Source organism: Epinephelus moara, chromosome 21, assembly GCF_006386435.1.
Source record: "Epinephelus moara isolate mb chromosome 21, YSFRI_EMoa_1.0, whole genome shotgun sequence".
Lineage (NCBI taxonomy): Eukaryota > Metazoa > Chordata > Actinopteri > Perciformes > Serranidae > Epinephelus > Epinephelus moara.
The window spans coordinates 23504160-23523242 of record NC_065526.1 but is presented as its reverse complement, the minus strand read 5'-3'; the positions used below and the strand labels follow the sequence as shown (position 1 = coordinate 23523242).

General features: G+C 38.6%; 1 protein-coding gene across 2 annotated transcripts in view; it reads left to right on the top strand.

Annotated features, from left to right (window-relative positions):
• The window catches only part of LOC126382824 (collagen alpha-1(XI) chain-like), a 101867-nt gene extending 83873 nt beyond the window's left edge, over positions 1-17994 (top strand). For both annotated transcript variants that reach the window (XM_050032911.1, XM_050032910.1), the window contains 14 exons: positions 281-334; positions 3057-3110; positions 6921-7028; positions 7225-7278; positions 8571-8624; positions 9235-9342; positions 9863-9916; positions 10004-10039; positions 10153-10206; positions 11003-11264; positions 13376-13488; positions 13668-13736; positions 14077-14310; positions 16333-17994. In XM_050032911.1, the coding sequence (XP_049888868.1) occupies positions 281-334; positions 3057-3110; positions 6921-7028; positions 7225-7278; positions 8571-8624; positions 9235-9342; positions 9863-9916; positions 10004-10039; positions 10153-10206; positions 11003-11264; positions 13376-13488; positions 13668-13736; positions 14077-14310; positions 16333-16479 (1401 nt within the window). In that variant the 3' untranslated portion in view covers positions 16480-17994. The remainder of the gene's footprint in view (positions 1-280; positions 335-3056; positions 3111-6920; positions 7029-7224; positions 7279-8570; positions 8625-9234; positions 9343-9862; positions 9917-10003; positions 10040-10152; positions 10207-11002; positions 11265-13375; positions 13489-13667; positions 13737-14076; positions 14311-16332) is intronic.
• The last annotated feature ends 1089 nt before the right edge of the window (positions 17995-19083 follow it).

The window sequence follows — 19083 nt, the reverse complement described above, 5'->3', positions numbered from 1 at the left end:
ACAAAATTTAGAAAATCTGATTGAAATGAAATTTCTCACAGTGTCATTTGAAGTCATGTTGCAGTTTATTTTACATTTTAAATTCAGGTTTGTTCAAATATACTGCCTCACGCTAAAGTAAAGCAACACTATGGTAAAAGGAGCCTGGAAGAGACCCAAAAACAGGCATAAAAAGTTACATTATATTCTTTCTTTTTTTTCACAAAGTACAGCTATCCATGCAACAAAACTCTTCAGTTTCTGTGAAGTGGAGTCAAGTGTTCTATCTACTCTATTTTAGGGCCCTCCAGGTCCATCTGGCGAGGCTGGAGTACCAGGACCTCCGGGCAAAAGGGTGAGTACATTTCCAAAATGATGCATGAGATGATGCTTCTGCTAAGCTCTCGAGATGTTCTCTATTTTTAGATTCACAATGCTCTTACAGGCTTGCGAGCTATTACCCACTGCAGGGCGAGACAGCATTTTTATGTTTGTATTTCAGATTAATATACAATTGTTTGACAGGAAATGATGTCCATTAGTAAAACTGAGTGTGTGGAATAGCCAGTAATTGCAGACAGAGATCATTCTGGAGGAGAATATTGACATATTGTGGGTTTGACTTGCAGTAATGTGGAAGCAGCAGGACAGCATCTGCTGCTGCTAACGTCAGGAAATTAACTTGTCACTTTAATATCTGGCACTCCATGCCCTTTCCGTCACATCAGACTTGAGCTGACATTATTTCATTTCACTAGCGTGGCATTTTTTACGATGCGTTCCATTTACTGTAATAATGTTTTACAGTTGGCAATAAAGCGCGCCATTAATACACTGTATAAAAGGCTGGCACAATACGGCAGGAGGAAATAGAAACTTTTGATATTTCAAGTAAATTAATTTTGTTTTGGTACCTTGGTGGAGATGATGCTCAGTAGAGTGTAACTTATCCTCTAGAGCATCGTACCAACCAGCTCTGCTGCCTCCTCTGTGTATTAGTGCAAACATTGTACACAGTACATAAACAATGCAGCTGTTGCATGTCATAGAGGTATGGTAAACACACTGGTTTCAGACTGAATGTACCCCATCTTGATAACGCTGTTAGTCCCACCCATGCAGCTGATTGACAAAGCGCAGAGCTCATTAGTTATTTTTCAACCAAAAACTAATGTTTCATGTCATGATGCTGGACGAATCAGTCAACTCAAAGTCAGTGGAGTCAGATTCCAAGCTTCTGGACTCAGGCAACTTGGAATCATGAATAATCAGTGACAGAAAATGCATACATGTACTCGAGCACCACATATGTGAGGTCCTAATATCTTGCTTGGGTATTCTATTTTATACTACTTCCTAATGCACTGCATTAAAATAAAGTGAATATATACTAGCTTTTTTTTTTTTTACAGTTTGTGGCCCCTTGTCATATTTTAGATGTCTGTAAGTTGTCAGCAGTTCCACCATGGAGAGATTTACCGTCTAAATTATTCAGATCGTAACAGTGAAATTACTGTTTGAGGTCCAAGAAGTTACAAGTATCCAATATTTCACAAGAAAAAAGATTAGAGGAAAGTCCAAAAATTAATTTGATTTTGTGTTGTAGAACTTCTTCTCTCCCGCCCCATTAATCATCTTACAACCCCTCAGATTTATGTTGTCACCCTGGGTTAGCAACGAACTAGCTCCACCTTGACCAATTACAACAGTAAAATCCTACATATGCAATGATGCATCGGTATAAAGAATCCAATGATATACTATAACAGTACATCAGTCAGAGGGGTCATTCTGGTGCAGAACAACCACTTTTACTTTTAAAAGTTTAAGTACATGTTGCTGATAACACCTCTGTACTTCTGCTGGTAGTACCTTACTTGTAATGGTGGATTTTTAAATTGCTGCATTGATGCTTTTACTGAAGTAGAAGATGTGAGTACTTCTTCTATCACTCTTAATAAGAGATGGAGCCGTGTGTTGAATGGATTCACAATGCCATTCTTTTGACCTTGCAGAATTTGGAATATGATTAAAATAGAGCCTGTTGTAGCTGCAACAGAAGAACTATTCAACCTCGTCATGACCACACAGCTTGTGGTAAGATGTTAAACACAAGGTGATTGTCGGGTAGATGCATATCTGAGATTAAATGTCTAAAAAATATCAACCCATGGTTGTGCTTCGCTGCCAAATGTGTTCATTGTTAAGCATCAGACGCACTAATTTGCTTGTTTTCCTGCAATTCTGTGGCTCGAATTAAGAAGCAGGCTCGGACGATTGATCATACATTTTAAAAATGTTGGTATGGTAAGCACTTTTTAGATCCCCAATTTGTATTCCAAGGGATACCATCCAGGTGACAGAGGCTACAGAACAAATTAGACCCCAGTTCCATGTCCATATTAATGGACTTTGCGATATGATTTCTCATCCTTCACCAAGGTAATTCGGGTTTAGTCTCTTTCCCAATATCTCTTCGAAATTGATTCAGGTTTGGTGCTCATTGATGCGTGCAGCTGCTTGACTACATTAGCACACAAGCACGCACGGGTGCATACACGCATGCCTCCACACACACACACACACACGCGCACAGTCACTAATGCACATACACAGTTGCCAGGGCTCATAACCTACATTGAGGACCAGTGGCTTTTGTTTGGTCTATTTGATTATGGTTTCTAATGGCAAATGACAGCCCACTTACAAGGTTTTGACCAGAGGCTGTTTGGTGAAAATGCTGATGTGCTTTTAGCTCAGTATGTTTGGAATGTAGGGCAATTTGCTCGCGCTGATGTCGCCTGGCCCTGTTTCACCCTCTCCCTTTAAAAAAGATTCAAGGTCAGAGCGTGCAGCAGCTGAACAATTAGTTTGTACAGGAAACCACTGCTTGTCAGCAAATGTTGGAGAATTTCCCTTCTAGAGAAGAGTTACCTTTTTTTCTCTCTATTCAGTAGGTTTATATAAACGGTTTTGGCATGAGGGAGTGTAGTTATAAGTTCATTTCTTTTTAATTAAAATCATATATTTGTGTATTTATGTATAAAACTGTAATTGCTTTTTATTGTTCTTCTCAGGGACCTGTTGGACCAGCAGGTCAGGAGGGCAGACAAGGAGAGAAGGGATCCAAGGTAAGCTGCCGACCGTCTGATACAAAATATAATCAACTACTGAAGTTGTAGATCTCGGTCTAGCTGGAATCAGGGTAAGATAATTATATGGACTCAAAGAAAGCTCTAATTTGAATCTTGCAAGCAACGGAACACCTAATTGTGAAATGGTACTGCTGCTGATTCTTTAATCATGATATTTGAACACCACTGAATTAACTTTCCAAACCATCTGTGAATCAGTGTTGTTATATTATAATTTAGGGTTCATAAACATGAGTGTCCAAAATTCAAACAGTTATATTCAAGTTGCTAAAGTCAAGATATTCAAAAGATTAAATGGTGATATTAAGACTCAAAGATGGAAAATTCATGCTGGGAACACCCTAGCCTAGAGCCTCTGTGATTTGATCAATCGTTTGTCCTATCACGTTATGTTCTGTCAGTCACGTGATCCAAGAAAGATACATCCAGACGTTTAAGTTAAATTTTCCATATAGATTTATTACATTTTTTAGATCTGTAAAAATTAAAATTACTTTCTGGAAATGTCAAAGAGGGGAATTAAAACCACACAAATTCAAATAGTTGGTTTTCAAAGTTAAAGGTAATGTTTAATTTTTCAGGTTCATATTTACTTAGAATTTTTATGAAGTTTTCAGACAAGACCTGTGTTACTCAGTACTAATTATAGTAAAAATAGACAAAGTGTGCCATTGGTACATGTCCAGTTATTAAATTACCTCTAATTACTTGCTTGCATAACCTTGAGCGTCAGTGCACAGCAGGTCACATGAACATGCCAAACTCTTAAATTTCTCTGCCGGCAGCAAACAATTACACATACACAGTGTGAAGAATAAACTTTCTAATAATGAATAACTACAGAGTTGAAATGGAGCTTTTCTGTCAAGAACAGTGATGTGTCCCAATAATTAGAAACAAAGTGCAGAGTTACTTTCAGGAAACTTCACCATCATTTGGTAAAATATTTCTGTTCATTTGTATTTATAACATCAAGCCTTCTTCTTGAGCTTTGCTGCTGCATTACAGAATATATTGGCATGTTACCGCCACTTATAGCTGAGTGGAATAGTGTGACACCTTTTTTTTTTTCATACTTTGTATTTGTCAAAATTATAGTTTCTTACACTCGTTGGGCTGCTTCTCATAGAAACAAATCTTTACAATAGCTACTGTACATCCCTCCTACCCCAGCCATGATCCCAACATCTCAAATAACAAAACCAAGAAAAACAAACAAACAAAATAATAATAAAATAGATAGGACAGTAATATAGATAATAATACACAGATACATTCTTACATACATACATAGGATTACCAAAATAAATAGGTTTTGTTCAGGAGGTATCCTAGAAAAAGTAGATTTCTTTTTTCTCTTTGCCCCTTCAGATCTTTCCCTTCTCCCCCTTTTTCTTCCCTCATTCCCCCCTACCTCATTACTTTTGTATTTTCTGCAGTCTCTTTCATCTTATATCAAATGGTTTATCTAGATTTCTAATGCTGTGGTTTATCATCTCCATTTCATCGATCTCATTAATTGCATCCGTCCATTTGCTTAGTTGTGGCGCCTCCGGTTTCAAACTGTTTTTTTTTTTTTTTTCTGTTTAAGTGCGGCTACTTTAAATGCAGCTAGTGTGATGTTATTGATAAGACTGTGTATCGCACGCATGTTGGGTATGTGCTTCCTCATGCGCAAGGTAAACAAAACGGGGACCCACAACAAGGAGTACTTCACTCAAAAAATTCTTTTTTGTTTATCAGTTACTCACCCTGTTTTTTTTCACACATGCCTCCATGGTGACCAAAAATCGGAAAACAGAGAAGATTCTTCCTTTTCTTCCTTCGTCCTGGTCCACGTTTAACAATAGTTAAACTATATCAAAACATACGATTACAAACTCTCACACAACTTGTGCAGTATAATCTAAGTCTTATTTATCAAGTCCTATGCTCAGTACTTCCCAAAAACACATGCATTTTCACACAAACGTTACTATTCAAAACACTTGCGCTAAACAGTCTCAGGCACAGATAGCTCATTCATTGGCCAGGATGTGACAAGCATGACTGAGTGACTGGAGCTCTCCTTGCCAGTGAAGGGGCTCAAACGAGCGTAGAGGTATTTTAAACAGTAAAGTTTTAGTGAAAATGAATGTGTTTGGGAAGTACTGAGCATACGACTGGATAAATGAGACTTGAATTATACTGCACAAGTTGTGTGAAAGTTTGTAAACAGATGTTTTGCTACAGTCTCACTGTTGTTAAACGCGGCCCCCAATGACTTCAATTAATCAAGAATTTTCTCCGTTTTTTAATTTTTCATTTACTGTCGAGGCACGAGGGAAAAGCAAAGTTTTCTTTGCAAATTCAGCTTATGACAGGGTGAGTTATTGGTAGACAAATGATCATTTTGGGGGTGAAGTATTCCTTTAAATTGACTAGCTTTGTTTCCATAAATGGCTGCAAGACTTTGCTGCCAAAAAGTCAAACAATATTGAAAGAAATGTCTGTAAAGGTAGATGTCCAGAGGAAGATATAAAGGGCAAAGTAACACAGATTTAAACCTTTTCCTGTAATATCCTGCTCAGGTGTACGTTTATGTGTTCAGCTCAGATCTTGTATTTTTGAGAAAATTGGCCAATTTGTCTCACCAAAGAAGCGGTAGGGGTTTCTTGAGGCTATCAGTGGATTTGATTGCTTTGTTAAAATCCATAACATGCTACTGTTTGCACAGTTGAGGAGCATCAAATAGAAGAAGAAAAAAACCTTTGTACGCCTTAAAGAAATTGTTTGTCTCCAAATCAGCTGGTTCAAAGACATGCACAGACAGAGAACCTGACAAACCTCAGACGTAGCCTCGCTCTTTCTTTTGTTCTTTGTCGCTCTCCATCCCTCACACAGACGCGTACGATATACAAAGTGCACATTCTGTCCACATTGAGGTAAGGGATTAGAGTTGATTTGATGGAGACAAGACAAAGCCTGTGTGGTGATCCTAGAGTGTCAAATCCAGGCCTAATTGGTTGTCAGAGCAATTTAATCCCCTCCTCCTATCATCCTCGTCGATATGACATCTGTGGAACTTCAATACGTAAGAACTTGATGTTCCTGCTCGGAGACAACAGGCGAGATCTGGTAACATTTGATCTGTTTGGATGTTGCAAATCCTCAAATCCTTCCAATCTTAGGTTTTTTGTGGAAGGAAAACATTGCAGGATTGCTTTAATTATTATGTTGCATAAAGGGCTGGTTGTCATTGGTGACGAGACACATTTGACCACACGTAAAGTAACAGCTTCAAGTTGTATTTGTAGATTTTGACAAAAAAAAAAATCAGCTTTTTAAGTGTTTTTGAGAAAGGAAATGCACTCAACGTGTTTGTTAGGACTCAAGTATACATAATTGATGAGCCCTGATACGTTACACAAAACCATCTGAAAAGCTCTAATGGAAACTGTTTGGTAAAGGGCAGGCACTTTAAAACAATACTTGGAAGGTGATTAAATGAATCATCTGTCTATCACGGAAGCCAAAGCCAGTTGAGAGAAGAATAAAAACATCTTTTACATCTTCATTGTCATGCTCCTCTTACAATGAAGAAATACTCTCTAGTTCTGATATAACTGATGCTGTTGCAGCATCTGTCTAACCTTAGGAGCCGCAATTGTTGTTGTGAATGAACAGTAGCATCTCCATGTTGTCACACACATACCAGTAGCCATATTACGAGCATCCAGCTGCTGTGCAAGTTAACTGTCACCCATGAAAAGGGAGTAAATGTTATTTTGTGCTGATGTTTTACAGGGAGAGGCTGGAGCCGAGGGGCCTGTTGGTAAAACTGGTCCTGTGGGACCTCAGGGTCCTGCTGGAAAGAGTGGTCCCGAGGGACTGCGTGGAATCCCAGGCCCTGTGGTGAGTACATTTTGCTCATACATTTGTTATTTTTTTATGCCGCAGGTGGTTTCACATAATGGCAGTGACGCATCATAGAATTTAAAGTGGTAAATGAATTTTTGTTTATGGATTAGTAGTTTCTTTAAAATCTAGTATTTACATTATTCTCATGTTTTTAGTTAAATACTGTAATCATGTTTTTCTTTATTTTCAGGGTGAGCAAGGACTCCCTGGTGCTTCTGGTCAAGACGGCCCTCCTGGACCTATCGTAAGACGTGTTCTCTCACCTGCTCAGTAAAAAAAATAAAAAATAGTTATAGTTATTGTATAACTAAAAAAACAGCTTACCGATACTGCAGCACTGCCTGCCCACTCCTTGTTAAAAAGGTCTTAGGTTGCATGCCTTTTAGCCATTGAAAGACACTGATAATCTGGAGATTAAATTTATTTATTTATTTTGTAATTCTCTTTTTTATTAGTTTATGAACGCATTATGAGAGTAAATAACAAATAGATTGTGCTATTGAGACAATGGGGGCTACTTATCACACCACAATGTGTTTTAGTACAACTCAGACAAAATCAGGTCTAATGTTTGAGACATATACGAACCATTTCGTCCAGTTCTGCAAAATTCCCTTTGGGTCTCAAACTAAAAGCCATTCTCTCCATTACATAAATATTATATACCAAGTCAATTCATTCATCAATACTAGGAATTTCTTTTGTCAGCCATTTTTTGGTTAGGGATTTCTTACAGGCCACTAATAATATTCTTGGCAGATATTTATCCTTTTTCCTCAATTCGAGTTTCTCCAATCTAATCAGGTACATCAGTTCAAAATTAAAGGTTATTTTGGCTAGAAAAAAAGAATGCAATTAATTTTAAACTAAAAAGGAGTGACAGAGGGGCACCATCAAAAGATATGAAAGTGATTTGCTTCTTTGTCTGTCTGGTTTGAGAAAGATTTTTTCTGAACAGGAGTACAGAAGTAACTGATGACATTCTTCAAACTACATTCTCTCCATGATGGAGAGCTTGTTGTTTTCCATTGTTGTCTAAATATCTCTTCCCATTCCTCTTGTGCGATGGTCAGATTACCCTCACTTTCCCACCTTGGTTTAACTCTAAATGTATTTTTGGTTTTTAGCTGTCGAAGGCTCATGTATAGTTTCGAAATTACCTTTTTATAGGGTTCATTCTCATACGCTTTAATAAATATTCTTTTTTTTAAATGTACAATATACACAATTTTGGTGTAGTGGCATTACAGTATTGTCGAGCTGTAAAGATGACTGGTCAGACAAAACATGACATTTAAATAATACAATTGATTTTTCAGGTGTTTTTTCTGACATTTTCTAGACAAAATTCATTGATTATTCAGGAAACTAATTTGTAGTTACTCCCCTTAAGTATTCCTTGCAGCAGTACCTCAGCAGGATGAATGGAGAACAGTCACCATCAGTTCAGAGATCAGCGATGGCTGTCACTGTAAGATAATGCCTTTTCATTTGACTGTCAGTTACGCCTCACAAACCAATTCTTTCTTTGCACAGGGACCTCCTGGACTTCCCGGTATGAAAGGTGACTCTGGATGGAAGGGAGAGAAGGTAAGACGTTATTACGATGCTAATCTCAAATTGCCTTATTGTGTATTTCTCATATCTCCTTATGCGCCTTATCTGCAGCTTCCAAAGTAAGCAAACATCTGGGCCTATTGCCTCTGTCTCTTTGTTCAGTCTCTCCCGGTAAAAATGGAGAAAGCTTCTGCTCTGTGCTTTCTCACGGTGATTTAATGTGGAGAATGAATATGTATAAGTTCAATAATATCATCGCTGTAATGGTCATTGGTTAAATGCCAGCATGCAGTAGTCAGACGCAGATAACCGTAACTCTGGCCAGCAGCAGGTGCCGAGACAGACCGCCATTGTTAAATATGATGACCACCATAAACACACTAATTATTTATAGGCAGAGAAAAGACAGTGCTGAGGTCGTCTGGCAGGACACTGTGCATAAACTCGCAGCTGAATTTGCATTTCGGTTTCACTGTGAAAAACTGCTTTCATTTTCTGCAGATGATGAATGAACCGAAATTAAACTTTAGTAGATGTGAAAATTGCTTTTTGTCAAACGGATAATTAGTACAAATACTGTTTTGCTCTCTGAATTTATTTCAATGCTTTTGTCTCTCTTTTTGTTCTTCCTTTTTTCCTCCAGGGTCACCCTGGTCTTATCGGTCTGATTGGACCTCCTGGTGAGCCCGGAGAGAAGGGAGACAGAGGATTGCCTGGACCTCAGGGTTCTGCAGGTGGCAAGGGTGATGCTGTAAGTGTCAGGCAGAGTGTGCTTTATTAAAATGCACTCTTCCATCTTCTCCACAGGAATGTGAATCTCATAAAGTCAAAGCGCTGCATAAACTTCAAAGGTGTCTTTCTTACAGTTAGAGGTTATATTCCCACAGGACTACTGTACTGTACAGTCATAGGGGAGGAAGTGAACTTGAGGATCACAGGATGTCACAGGATGTTAGCATCACATGAAGACAGTATCATTTTACTAATTTCTGGTGTCCAAATGAGTGATTCTGAGATAATTTAGATATAAACTAAGGTCTTTACATGTGTGAAGAGTTTTATCTGATGTAATGTATAACAGTAGAACACATCTTATTGTATACAGTACATAATTTAGCATGCACTCGCCATGCTTATACATTAACCAAATTTTCAACCATGTATACAGCCCTAACTGCAAGATATTTTGGACAAATGAATCAAACTTCGTAGCTTATATGAAACATCTATTAATTGCATTCTGACTGATCTCATCTACTCTCTGTTCTAAGGGTGCTGGTGGTCTCCAAGGTCCTCTCGGCCCTCCTGGTCCCCCTGGTATTTCTGTAAGTTCCATTTCTTATTGATGAAGCATCATTCCAGTCTGTTACATCATGACTGTTGTTCATCTTTTAATATTGCTTTTTCAACAGGGCCCTCAAGGACAGAAAGGCTCCAAGGGATCAACTGTGAGTTTTGGTTTTATCCTCTTCAGTGCTTCGCTGCTGTTCATTGGTCAATATGTGTTTTATGAGAATGGGGTTCTTTTTAATTATGTCCATGGTATTTTGTTTTCTGTCAGGGTTCAACAGGTCAGAAGGGAGACACTGGAGTGATTGGACCACCTGGACCACCTGTAAGTTACCTGTTTATTGTCTTTCTTTTTTGGGGGAGGCTTTTTGCCTTCACTTCACAGGACAGCTTAAGGGTGCTTTCACACCTGCCCTGTTTGGTTTGCTTTAAGCAAACCCAAGTCTGTTTGCCCCCTAAGTGCGGTTCATTTGGGCAGGTGTGAACACAGCAATTGCACTCAGGTGTGCACCAAAACAACCAGACCAAGACCTTCTTGAAGAGGTGCTCTCAGTCCGGTTACAAACAATCTGTGGTGCAGTTTGTTTGTGGTGAGAACGTGTTCCGACCTCGATCAGAACCAACTGCAGTCGCATTACACATTGTTTGGGTTAAACATGAGCATGTTACAGTCCTGGAGGATTATTAATGTGCTCCTCCTCCTGTACTGCCTTAATATGCACATTCAGCACATCCAGTGCATCAAAACATTGTTTTCTAGTTGGAGCCGCGCCTCGTTTTCAAACTGTATGGTTTGACTAAAATGAACAATGCCAGCAATGTAGTCCACGATGACCAGCGCTAAAATCAACCTGCGTAGTTGCCCCTCCATTGTGACATTAGAAAGTGTCACATTTATCTTGCAAGTGTACTCTTCTTCAACGTTTGGTTTACTTCCTGGATTTTGGGAATTTCTGACCAATCAAGAGCAGCTTTCTCTCGCAAGACATTTCATCTGGTCCGCTTGTAGCAAAAAAAAAAAAAAAAAGGCAAAAAAATAATCGTTGGATACAGGCCTATTCCTGACCATGAAGACTCTTCTAACAGCAGTAATGTGCTTGACCTTAACCTCCGTATTGCAGGGTCCACCTGGCGACATCGTCCAGCCACTGCCCATCCAGCAGTCTGCCAGAAAGACCAGGCGCGACACTGAGATGCAGGGAGACGAGGCGCTGGCAGACTACGGTGTAAATGGTGTTGGTATGGAGGGAATGGAGGATGTCTTCGGATCTCTCAACAACCTCAAACAGGACATCGAGCGCATGAAGTTCCCCATGGGCACCCAAGACAATCCTGCCAGGACCTGTAACGACCTGCACCTCAGCCAGCCTGACTACCCCGACGGTAGGACAGAGACGGTGTTTGTATTAGTATTAACAATGGGACAGAATTCATCAATAGTAGTGTTTGGTCTACAGCTGTAGCAGTAACACACAGTAAACATACAGTATAGGTCAGCATCAGTAGTAAACAAGTGACTGAGTGTTGTCCCCATTCTTTATTAGTTTCAGTTCAAGTTACTCACCAAATCTCTTTAACAGTGTCCTCTTAGTATCCAACTGCCAAAATCCCTAAGAGACAGAGAGCAAGAGAGAAGTTGAGAGACAATGTTGAGCATGTTTTTTTGGACTTAAAATGTATTTAGTTTACATCTTTATTTACATTTAATATTATCTTAAAACAGCAGCACGATGGTGCAGTGGGTAGCACTGTTGCCTCACAGCAAGAGGCTCCCTGGCCCTTCTGTGCGGAGTTTGAATGTTCTCCCTATGTCAGCGTGGGTTTTTTCCAGGTACTCCAGCTTCCTCCCACAGTCCAAAGACAGGTTAGATTAAATGTTGACTCTAAATTGCCCAAGTGTGAATGTGAGCGTGAATGGTTGTCTGTCTCTGTGTGTCAGCCCTGTGATAGTCCAGCGAACCATCCAGGGTGTACCCTGCCTTTGCCCAGTGTCAGCTGGGATAGGGTGCAGCCCTCCAGTGACCCTGACTAGGATAAACTGTCACAGATAATGGATTGATGGATGGATGGATGGATTATTGTAAAAAAAAACATAAACATCAATCAAAAATAAGGCAGTGAAGGACAGAGCTCTTAGTGAATGGTGAATTGCTTTGATATAAAATTTGACATAGCAAAAACAACCAATGTCATTGTTATTTGCTAGATCGATATAATATGAATGTATAGAAATGCAGGAAATAGCATTTGGTGTGTGTGTGTGGCTAACCAAAAGCATCATAGTGTATTTTAAAACTAAAGTAGGGCTGCAACTAACCATTATTTAAATAGTTGTGAAATATTCCCTTCTCAAAATCTTAAAGCACAAGATCATGCCATCAAATGTCTTGTTTTGTTCAACAGTGAAAAACCAAAAATATTTAGTTGACGTTTATATGTTTAATGAAGCAAATTCTCACATTTTAAAACATGGAACCATCAAATGTGAGCATTTTTGCCTAAAAAATTATTAATAGATTTTCAAAATATCTGCTAATTAACATTATTTAGATCAACTAAACTCAAATAAGACCAGTGGTGTCAAACATGCGGCTCACAGGCCTGAACCAGCCCACCAAATGGTCCAATCCGGCCCACTGGATGACTTTACACACCTAATATTGATGCACTTGTGAAGGCTAAGAGGTGCCAGGTTTAAGGAGCAAGTTAAACTGTGTGTAGCCTACTTCATATAAAATGCTGCTTCAGAGGCTTTTCACCTTGACCAGAATACATTTCTCTGAAAAAAATGAATACTTATTGTGGTCTTCTTTAAAGATAAAACTGTGCAAAATATTGTGAATCAGCAGCTGTATCAGACTCTTTAAACAATATCGGTGGACACTTATTGCTGAGGTACTGGCCAAATGTTCGATTTGTCAATGTTGTGTAAGGCCGGAGAAAACTTAACCTGCTTCTTCGATAGCTTCCACTACACAGCAGTGTTAAGTGTATTCACCTGTGGGTAGTAGACCGACTGAATGTGAGAAAAAACTGAGACATATTGTTGTTATTGCACATATTTTTTAAGATGTCTCAGGCTGTTCATCATCTGTTTTGTAAATGGATGAATGTTTTCAGAATGTACTTCTTTACACTAAGAGAAAGGGAAACATTAGGGGGTGTTTGTGTTGTGTTTTACAAGTCTGGCTCAATTATGGTCAAATTGGGCTGTATGCGGCTCCTGAACTAAAACGAGTTTGACAACCCTGTATTAGACTAAGCACTGCAGCTCTAAACCAGAGCTTCGCCCTTGGTAAGAACAAGCAGCTTTAACCTCCTTGCGGACACTCTACCACAACCTGGAATACATAATGGATCAGTGTTTTTAAGCAAGCTGAGCAATATTGTGTTGAGGATGAAATAACAGCAGAGGTAGTATTCACTCTAGGAGGCCAAACCTGTGCTTCTTACCGCTGCCTCTACTCTGTCTCAAGGCTCTGTTTCTCTCTCAGGTGAATACTGGATTGATCCAAACCAGGGCTGCATAGGAGACGCCATCAAAGTGTTCTGTAACTTCACAGCAGGCGGAGAAACGTGCATCTACCCAGATAAGAAATCCACAGGAGTAAGTAACCGGCAAATGTTAACACCTGTTAGATACAGTTAAGGGGAAAAAAACAACAAAACGTCGGGGCTATTTGCAGCTGTTTAATAAAGATCTGTGTACAGCTGCTGCAGCAGTGACACGTTTTAATGCTCTTCAATCGTCATTAACTTAATATCTGTGCTTGTTTTTTATTCTAGGTTAGAATATCCAACTGGCCCAAGGAGGCTCCAGGTTCATGGTTCAGTGAATTTAAACGTGGCAAAATTGTGAGTCCACCCGCATGACTTTTTGATTTCTTATTTTCTTTTCCATTACCACCCAGTAGACGCACACACCCTCTTTAGATAAGTTTTTCAATTTTGCTGCTTTATCACTTTGTCTCATTTACAGTAAATCTTTCTCTCTTTCCCACCCTGCTTCCCTCTGTCATATATCTCCTCCCTTACCTCTCTCATCCCTCCTTTCCTTAATGTCCTTTCCACCCCATCTTTCCTTCTTTACAACTGTTCTGTCAAACCATCCCTCACCCCTCCTCTACTTCTCTCCCTGTTGTTTTTCCCCTCTCTCACTCCCTTTGTCCTTCCCTCCACCTCTCTCTGTCCCCAGTTGAACTACGTCGACATGGCAGAAAGCACCATCAACACAGTGCAGATGACCTTCTTGAAGCTGCTGAGCTCCTCGGCACGGCAGAACTTCACCTACATTTGCCATCAGTCTGTGGCCTGGTACGACGCCAAGGCTGACAACTATGACAAGGCGCTGCGCTTCCTGGGCTCCAACGATGAGGAGATGTCTTACGACAATAATCCCTTCATCAAGCCGCTGATGGACGGCTGCTCGGTAAACACTCATTTCCTAACTTTTTTCGAAATCCCATGAAATCCCACTAATCCTTGCAAATATGTAGACTGTTGTAGAAAAATGTCATATAACAACATTTACAGACCAAAAGAATCGAGGCATCGAATGCAGAATTTGATTTTTGTTCCTGTTTATGCACTAGATTTACAGTATTCAAATTAAGTGACTAATGTGGAAAGTAGAACTGAAATAATGAGACATCTAACTGATTTGTCAATCCACAAATTTTTTTGGATTATTGATTAAGTAGTTTAAGGAGCTGTATACCACATTCAGAGCATTAAAATAGCAGCAAGCAACTATTTGCTATTAGGGGTGGGGGGAAAAATAGATACAGCGTAGTAATATTTTTGTTTGGCAATATCATATCAATAAAGTATCATATACAGATTTTTTTATTATAAGAAATTATTAATATTACAAGTACAAATTCAACTTTTTATAGCCAACTAGAATAATGAAATAGATTGAAATTTTGCTGCAATAAAAATCAGCAAAGTTAGATGGATGGACTAAAAACATTTTAAGTTTTCCTTTTGGGACACAATTTACAGTGGAAAGAAGGTAGTAAATCACAGTATACTGCAATATATTTTATTGCAATACTCAGCATATCGCAATGTTCTTAATAGTGCAATAATATTGTATTGTGATAATATCGTATTGTGGGGCCTCTGGGATCTTGCTACCTGTTGTAATCAAGCAGCAACCTCCAGGGCTGAAAAATGAAGCCAACACGTAAGTGCTGCAGTTCCTCTAATGGCCACTAGAGGCTGGCTCCAGAAGTCAGTCAATCACCATAGACCCCTGCATTAAAATGCCCAACTTTACAGCAGAAAAAGACATGTTTAAAGCCTGGTACAAAAAAACAGTTTTTGTATCTATAGCTAATTCCCCCCTTCATAGCAGCTGTACAGGGGGGTACATTTTTATATAACTAACCTGTTTTAATTTTACTAAGGTTTAAAGTTCTGCATAATCAAGGGTGGGCCGCTTTGAATGACAGGCTGTCTGTCTGCTGATAGTGTCCTCAGTTTCTCAGTCAGCTCCACCCCTTGATCCTCCACCATTAGCTGCTAGCTGCCGGCTTAGCCACCTCCATGTTGAGAGCCTTATGTAGGCAATCCTGGCTCAGACTGTATCATAGATATGCTCTAAATGTTGCATACAGCTCATTTAAGTTGAATTTTTTTTAAGCAAAAATTACAAATATTCAGTGGTTTCAGCTTCTCAAATGTGAATATTTGCTGGGTTTCTTAGTATTATTATATTAAATGGAGAATATGGCCGTTTTTAAGCCTTGGTCAAACAAAACAACCAAAGGGAGGATTTTACTGCAGGCTCTGGGAAACTGTGATGGGCAGTTTTTACAATTTTATATATTTTTTTTTTATCAAATGATTACTGGAAAAAATGACCAAGTTAATCACTAAAGAAAATAATTATTTGTTGCAGCTCTAGTAGAAATTCTATGGCGTACAGTTTTTGTTGATACAACAGCAGTTAGGACCTTTTGTTACACTTATACAACAGATAAAGGGACACCTTTAAATTATTTCAAATGATCATTTTGTCTGTAAAATAGTGACAGATAGCCATCACAATATCCAGAGCTTTAGGTGATATCCTCATTATTTCTTTTGTGCAAACAACTTTACAAGAAATTAAAACTGATATAAAAAAAAAATAGATAAGTAGCAAATCTTCACATTTGAGAGGCTTGTTATCAAAACTGTTTTTGATTATATGTCAAATGATGATTATGGCTCAGCATTACTTTGTACTAGCAATACAATCACATTTCAGCTCTTTAAAGCCAAGCATTTGATAGTCCGTATTATTTCTCAATCAGTTTATCCATTTCTGTCTGCTTTTCAAGATGATTGGCACCATTGTTGTTTTTGTTTTGTTTAGTTTTTAATTTTCATTATCAAAGTGTTGTTAAAGATTTTGTTAACCTTCCTGCACCTCACTAAATAGCTGTCTGTCCTGTGTTCACAGCTGAAGCAGGGCTATTCAAAGACGGTGATGGAGATCAACACTCCCCGCATCGACCAGTTGCCCATCATTGACGTCATGCTGAATGACTTTGGGGAATCCAACCAGAGGTTTGGCTTTGAGGTCGGCCCCGTCTGTTTCCTCGGCTAGACACGCCCCTACTCCCCGCTGAAGGACAGGGTCAGAGGGTACATATTAACACCCGCACGCTGAGATCCGACAACCTTTTACCTTCTCTCCCCGCGAAGCAAAAAAACCTGTGTTTTCTTTTGTTGCCGAGAAGATCCACTCAAGCCCGGAGAAGAAGAAGTGCCCCTCTGCCCTGTCATGAAAGCGCTGACCAGGGGAAACTACTCCTCGCCCTTGTAGGGCCAGAATCACATGACTTTAACTTACATGTACTAATGGGAGTGACATCAGGAAAAGGACATTTGATGCCGTGGCGGACAGTGGCGCACTTTCAGCAACAGAGAGAGGATCCACTCACCCCAAGCCCCATCCTCCCTTGTCCTTCCCCTCCCACCACGCCTCCCTCTCTGGATGCTCCAGGTGCTGCTCTGAATACAACCACAGAGGTGCTTTTGTGCAGAATCACAAAACACTCAAGGTGCTACAAAAAGTGCTTTTTGATAAAACTGTAATTATTATTATTATTTTGTACAATATTGTTCCGAATCCACTCTAAAAACGTGCATGTGCCCAAGCTCTTAGAGTTTAAATAAGTATTTGGTAAACTATATAAAAAAATAAATCCAATGAATATATTTGATGTGTTAAAAACAAATTTGCTAAGAAATATTATGTCTTTTGAAAACATTCAAATTTGTAAGTACAAAATAATCCTTTTGTAAATAATATAACATTCAATATTTGATTTTTATGAGAGCAAACACAACTGGAATATAAAACCTAACTCGAAAAGCATTTTGTCTTTTTTCATGACATACCATTTGGTATGCTCGTAGGGATATTAAGCCATAATAAAATGAGATAGTAATATAAATACTGTAAGTAAGGGCTTACTCTTCCAAACTTTATTCACCCAGATGTTATATTGTACCTCAGTTTCTTTAATAAAATGTGGACAAATTTGGCTCTTCAACCATGTTTATATCTTGATAAAACAATCAAGTTTGAACGTTACTTTTTTGTGGAGTTAAATTCATCCAATAAGTGATTTTATTTCAAAATTGACAAACAAACCCTGTCGATTTTCTTTGTAACAGTGAACAAAATGTTTTCATGTGCCTTGAATTGTTCATTCAAAAATATTAAAACTGGATTCTGAAAAATGTGGGGTTGAATGTGTGAATTGTTGGCTATCTGAGAGCAGAAATGATAAGTGCCCTTTTTTGTGATTCTGCGCTGCCTTATACATACAGTATTACCTTCCTTGGCCATGATAATTTAAGATTAGGAGGATTAGTGGCTCTAAGTGTTTGGGTTCATGTGATTGATTCTGCTGAGCCCAGGCACTGTGATCTCTTCCACTTTTTTTCTCTGACTCAGATTTGACTTTGATCACGATCTGTTTGCATCTCCACCTCTTTAGCTTAAAGCTATAATAGCATAGACCTCAGAGCCGCTTTCAAACCTGTGTAATTACAGTATGTTTACAATCTATGTACAAATGAAATAAATCTTTGGTGCTTTGCCAAATGCATACTGCAATCGTTTGCATTCACTTACAGATTATCCTAGAGGATTGACTCCATAGAATCTGTGTATCCAGACAAAATCAGGATATATGCAGAAATCCTGAAGACCTTTATTTAAAAAAAGGTCTAAAAATGATCACATTTAATGGATTACTTTTGAGACGCTTTTTTTTAAATGGATAGTTCACCCCAATATCAAAGATACAAATTTTTCCTCTTACATGTAGTGCTATTTATCAGTCTTGATCATTTTGGTGTGAGTTGCTGAGTGTTGGAGATATTGGCCATAGAAATGTCTGCCTTCTCTCCAATATAATGGAACTAGATGGCACTCCGCTTGTGGTGCTCAAAGTGACAAAAAAATACATTTGAAAAACTGAACAGCAATGTCTCTTTCCAGAAATCATGACCCACTTACTCAAGATAATCCACAGACCTTGTGAGCTGTGTCGGAACTATTTTCTCTGCCCGACGCTTTTTCCAACCGTATCACCGATCAGAAGGAAGCGTGCTACTTTCGGCAGGAGGCTCATGCCTATGACTAGCACATTCACTAAATGTTAATGGTGTCCTCTTCTGCTGAGCTCCAACATTAGCTAGCTAAGTGGTGTTAGGCGATATTTCATATTATGGATTAGTAAAAATCAAGAGTAAAAAAAGTCATAAAAATGTCATTAAAATATCCTATTATGTCATAAATTTCCATAATTCAGTATAGTGTGCAGTACAATGATGAAGCCTGTCTTAAAGTCATAATATGGTATGTCATTAAAATATTGTCTTAAAAAACTTTTATTTAAAAGTCATTGTATAGTACATTTGAAAAAAACATGACAGCACTCATAAAAAGTGTCAAAAAAAAACATGAAAAACAGTTATAGTATGTCGTCAAAAACCATGAAAAAATTCATAGTATAGTATGTTGTCAAAAACCATTAAAAAAGTCATAGTATAGTATGTCATCAAAAACTATGAAAAAAGTCATAGTATAGTGTGTTGTAAAAAACCATGAAAAAAAGTCATAGTATAGTATGTCATCAAAAACCATGAAAGAAATCATAGTACAGTATGTCGTCAAAAACTATGGCAAAAATCA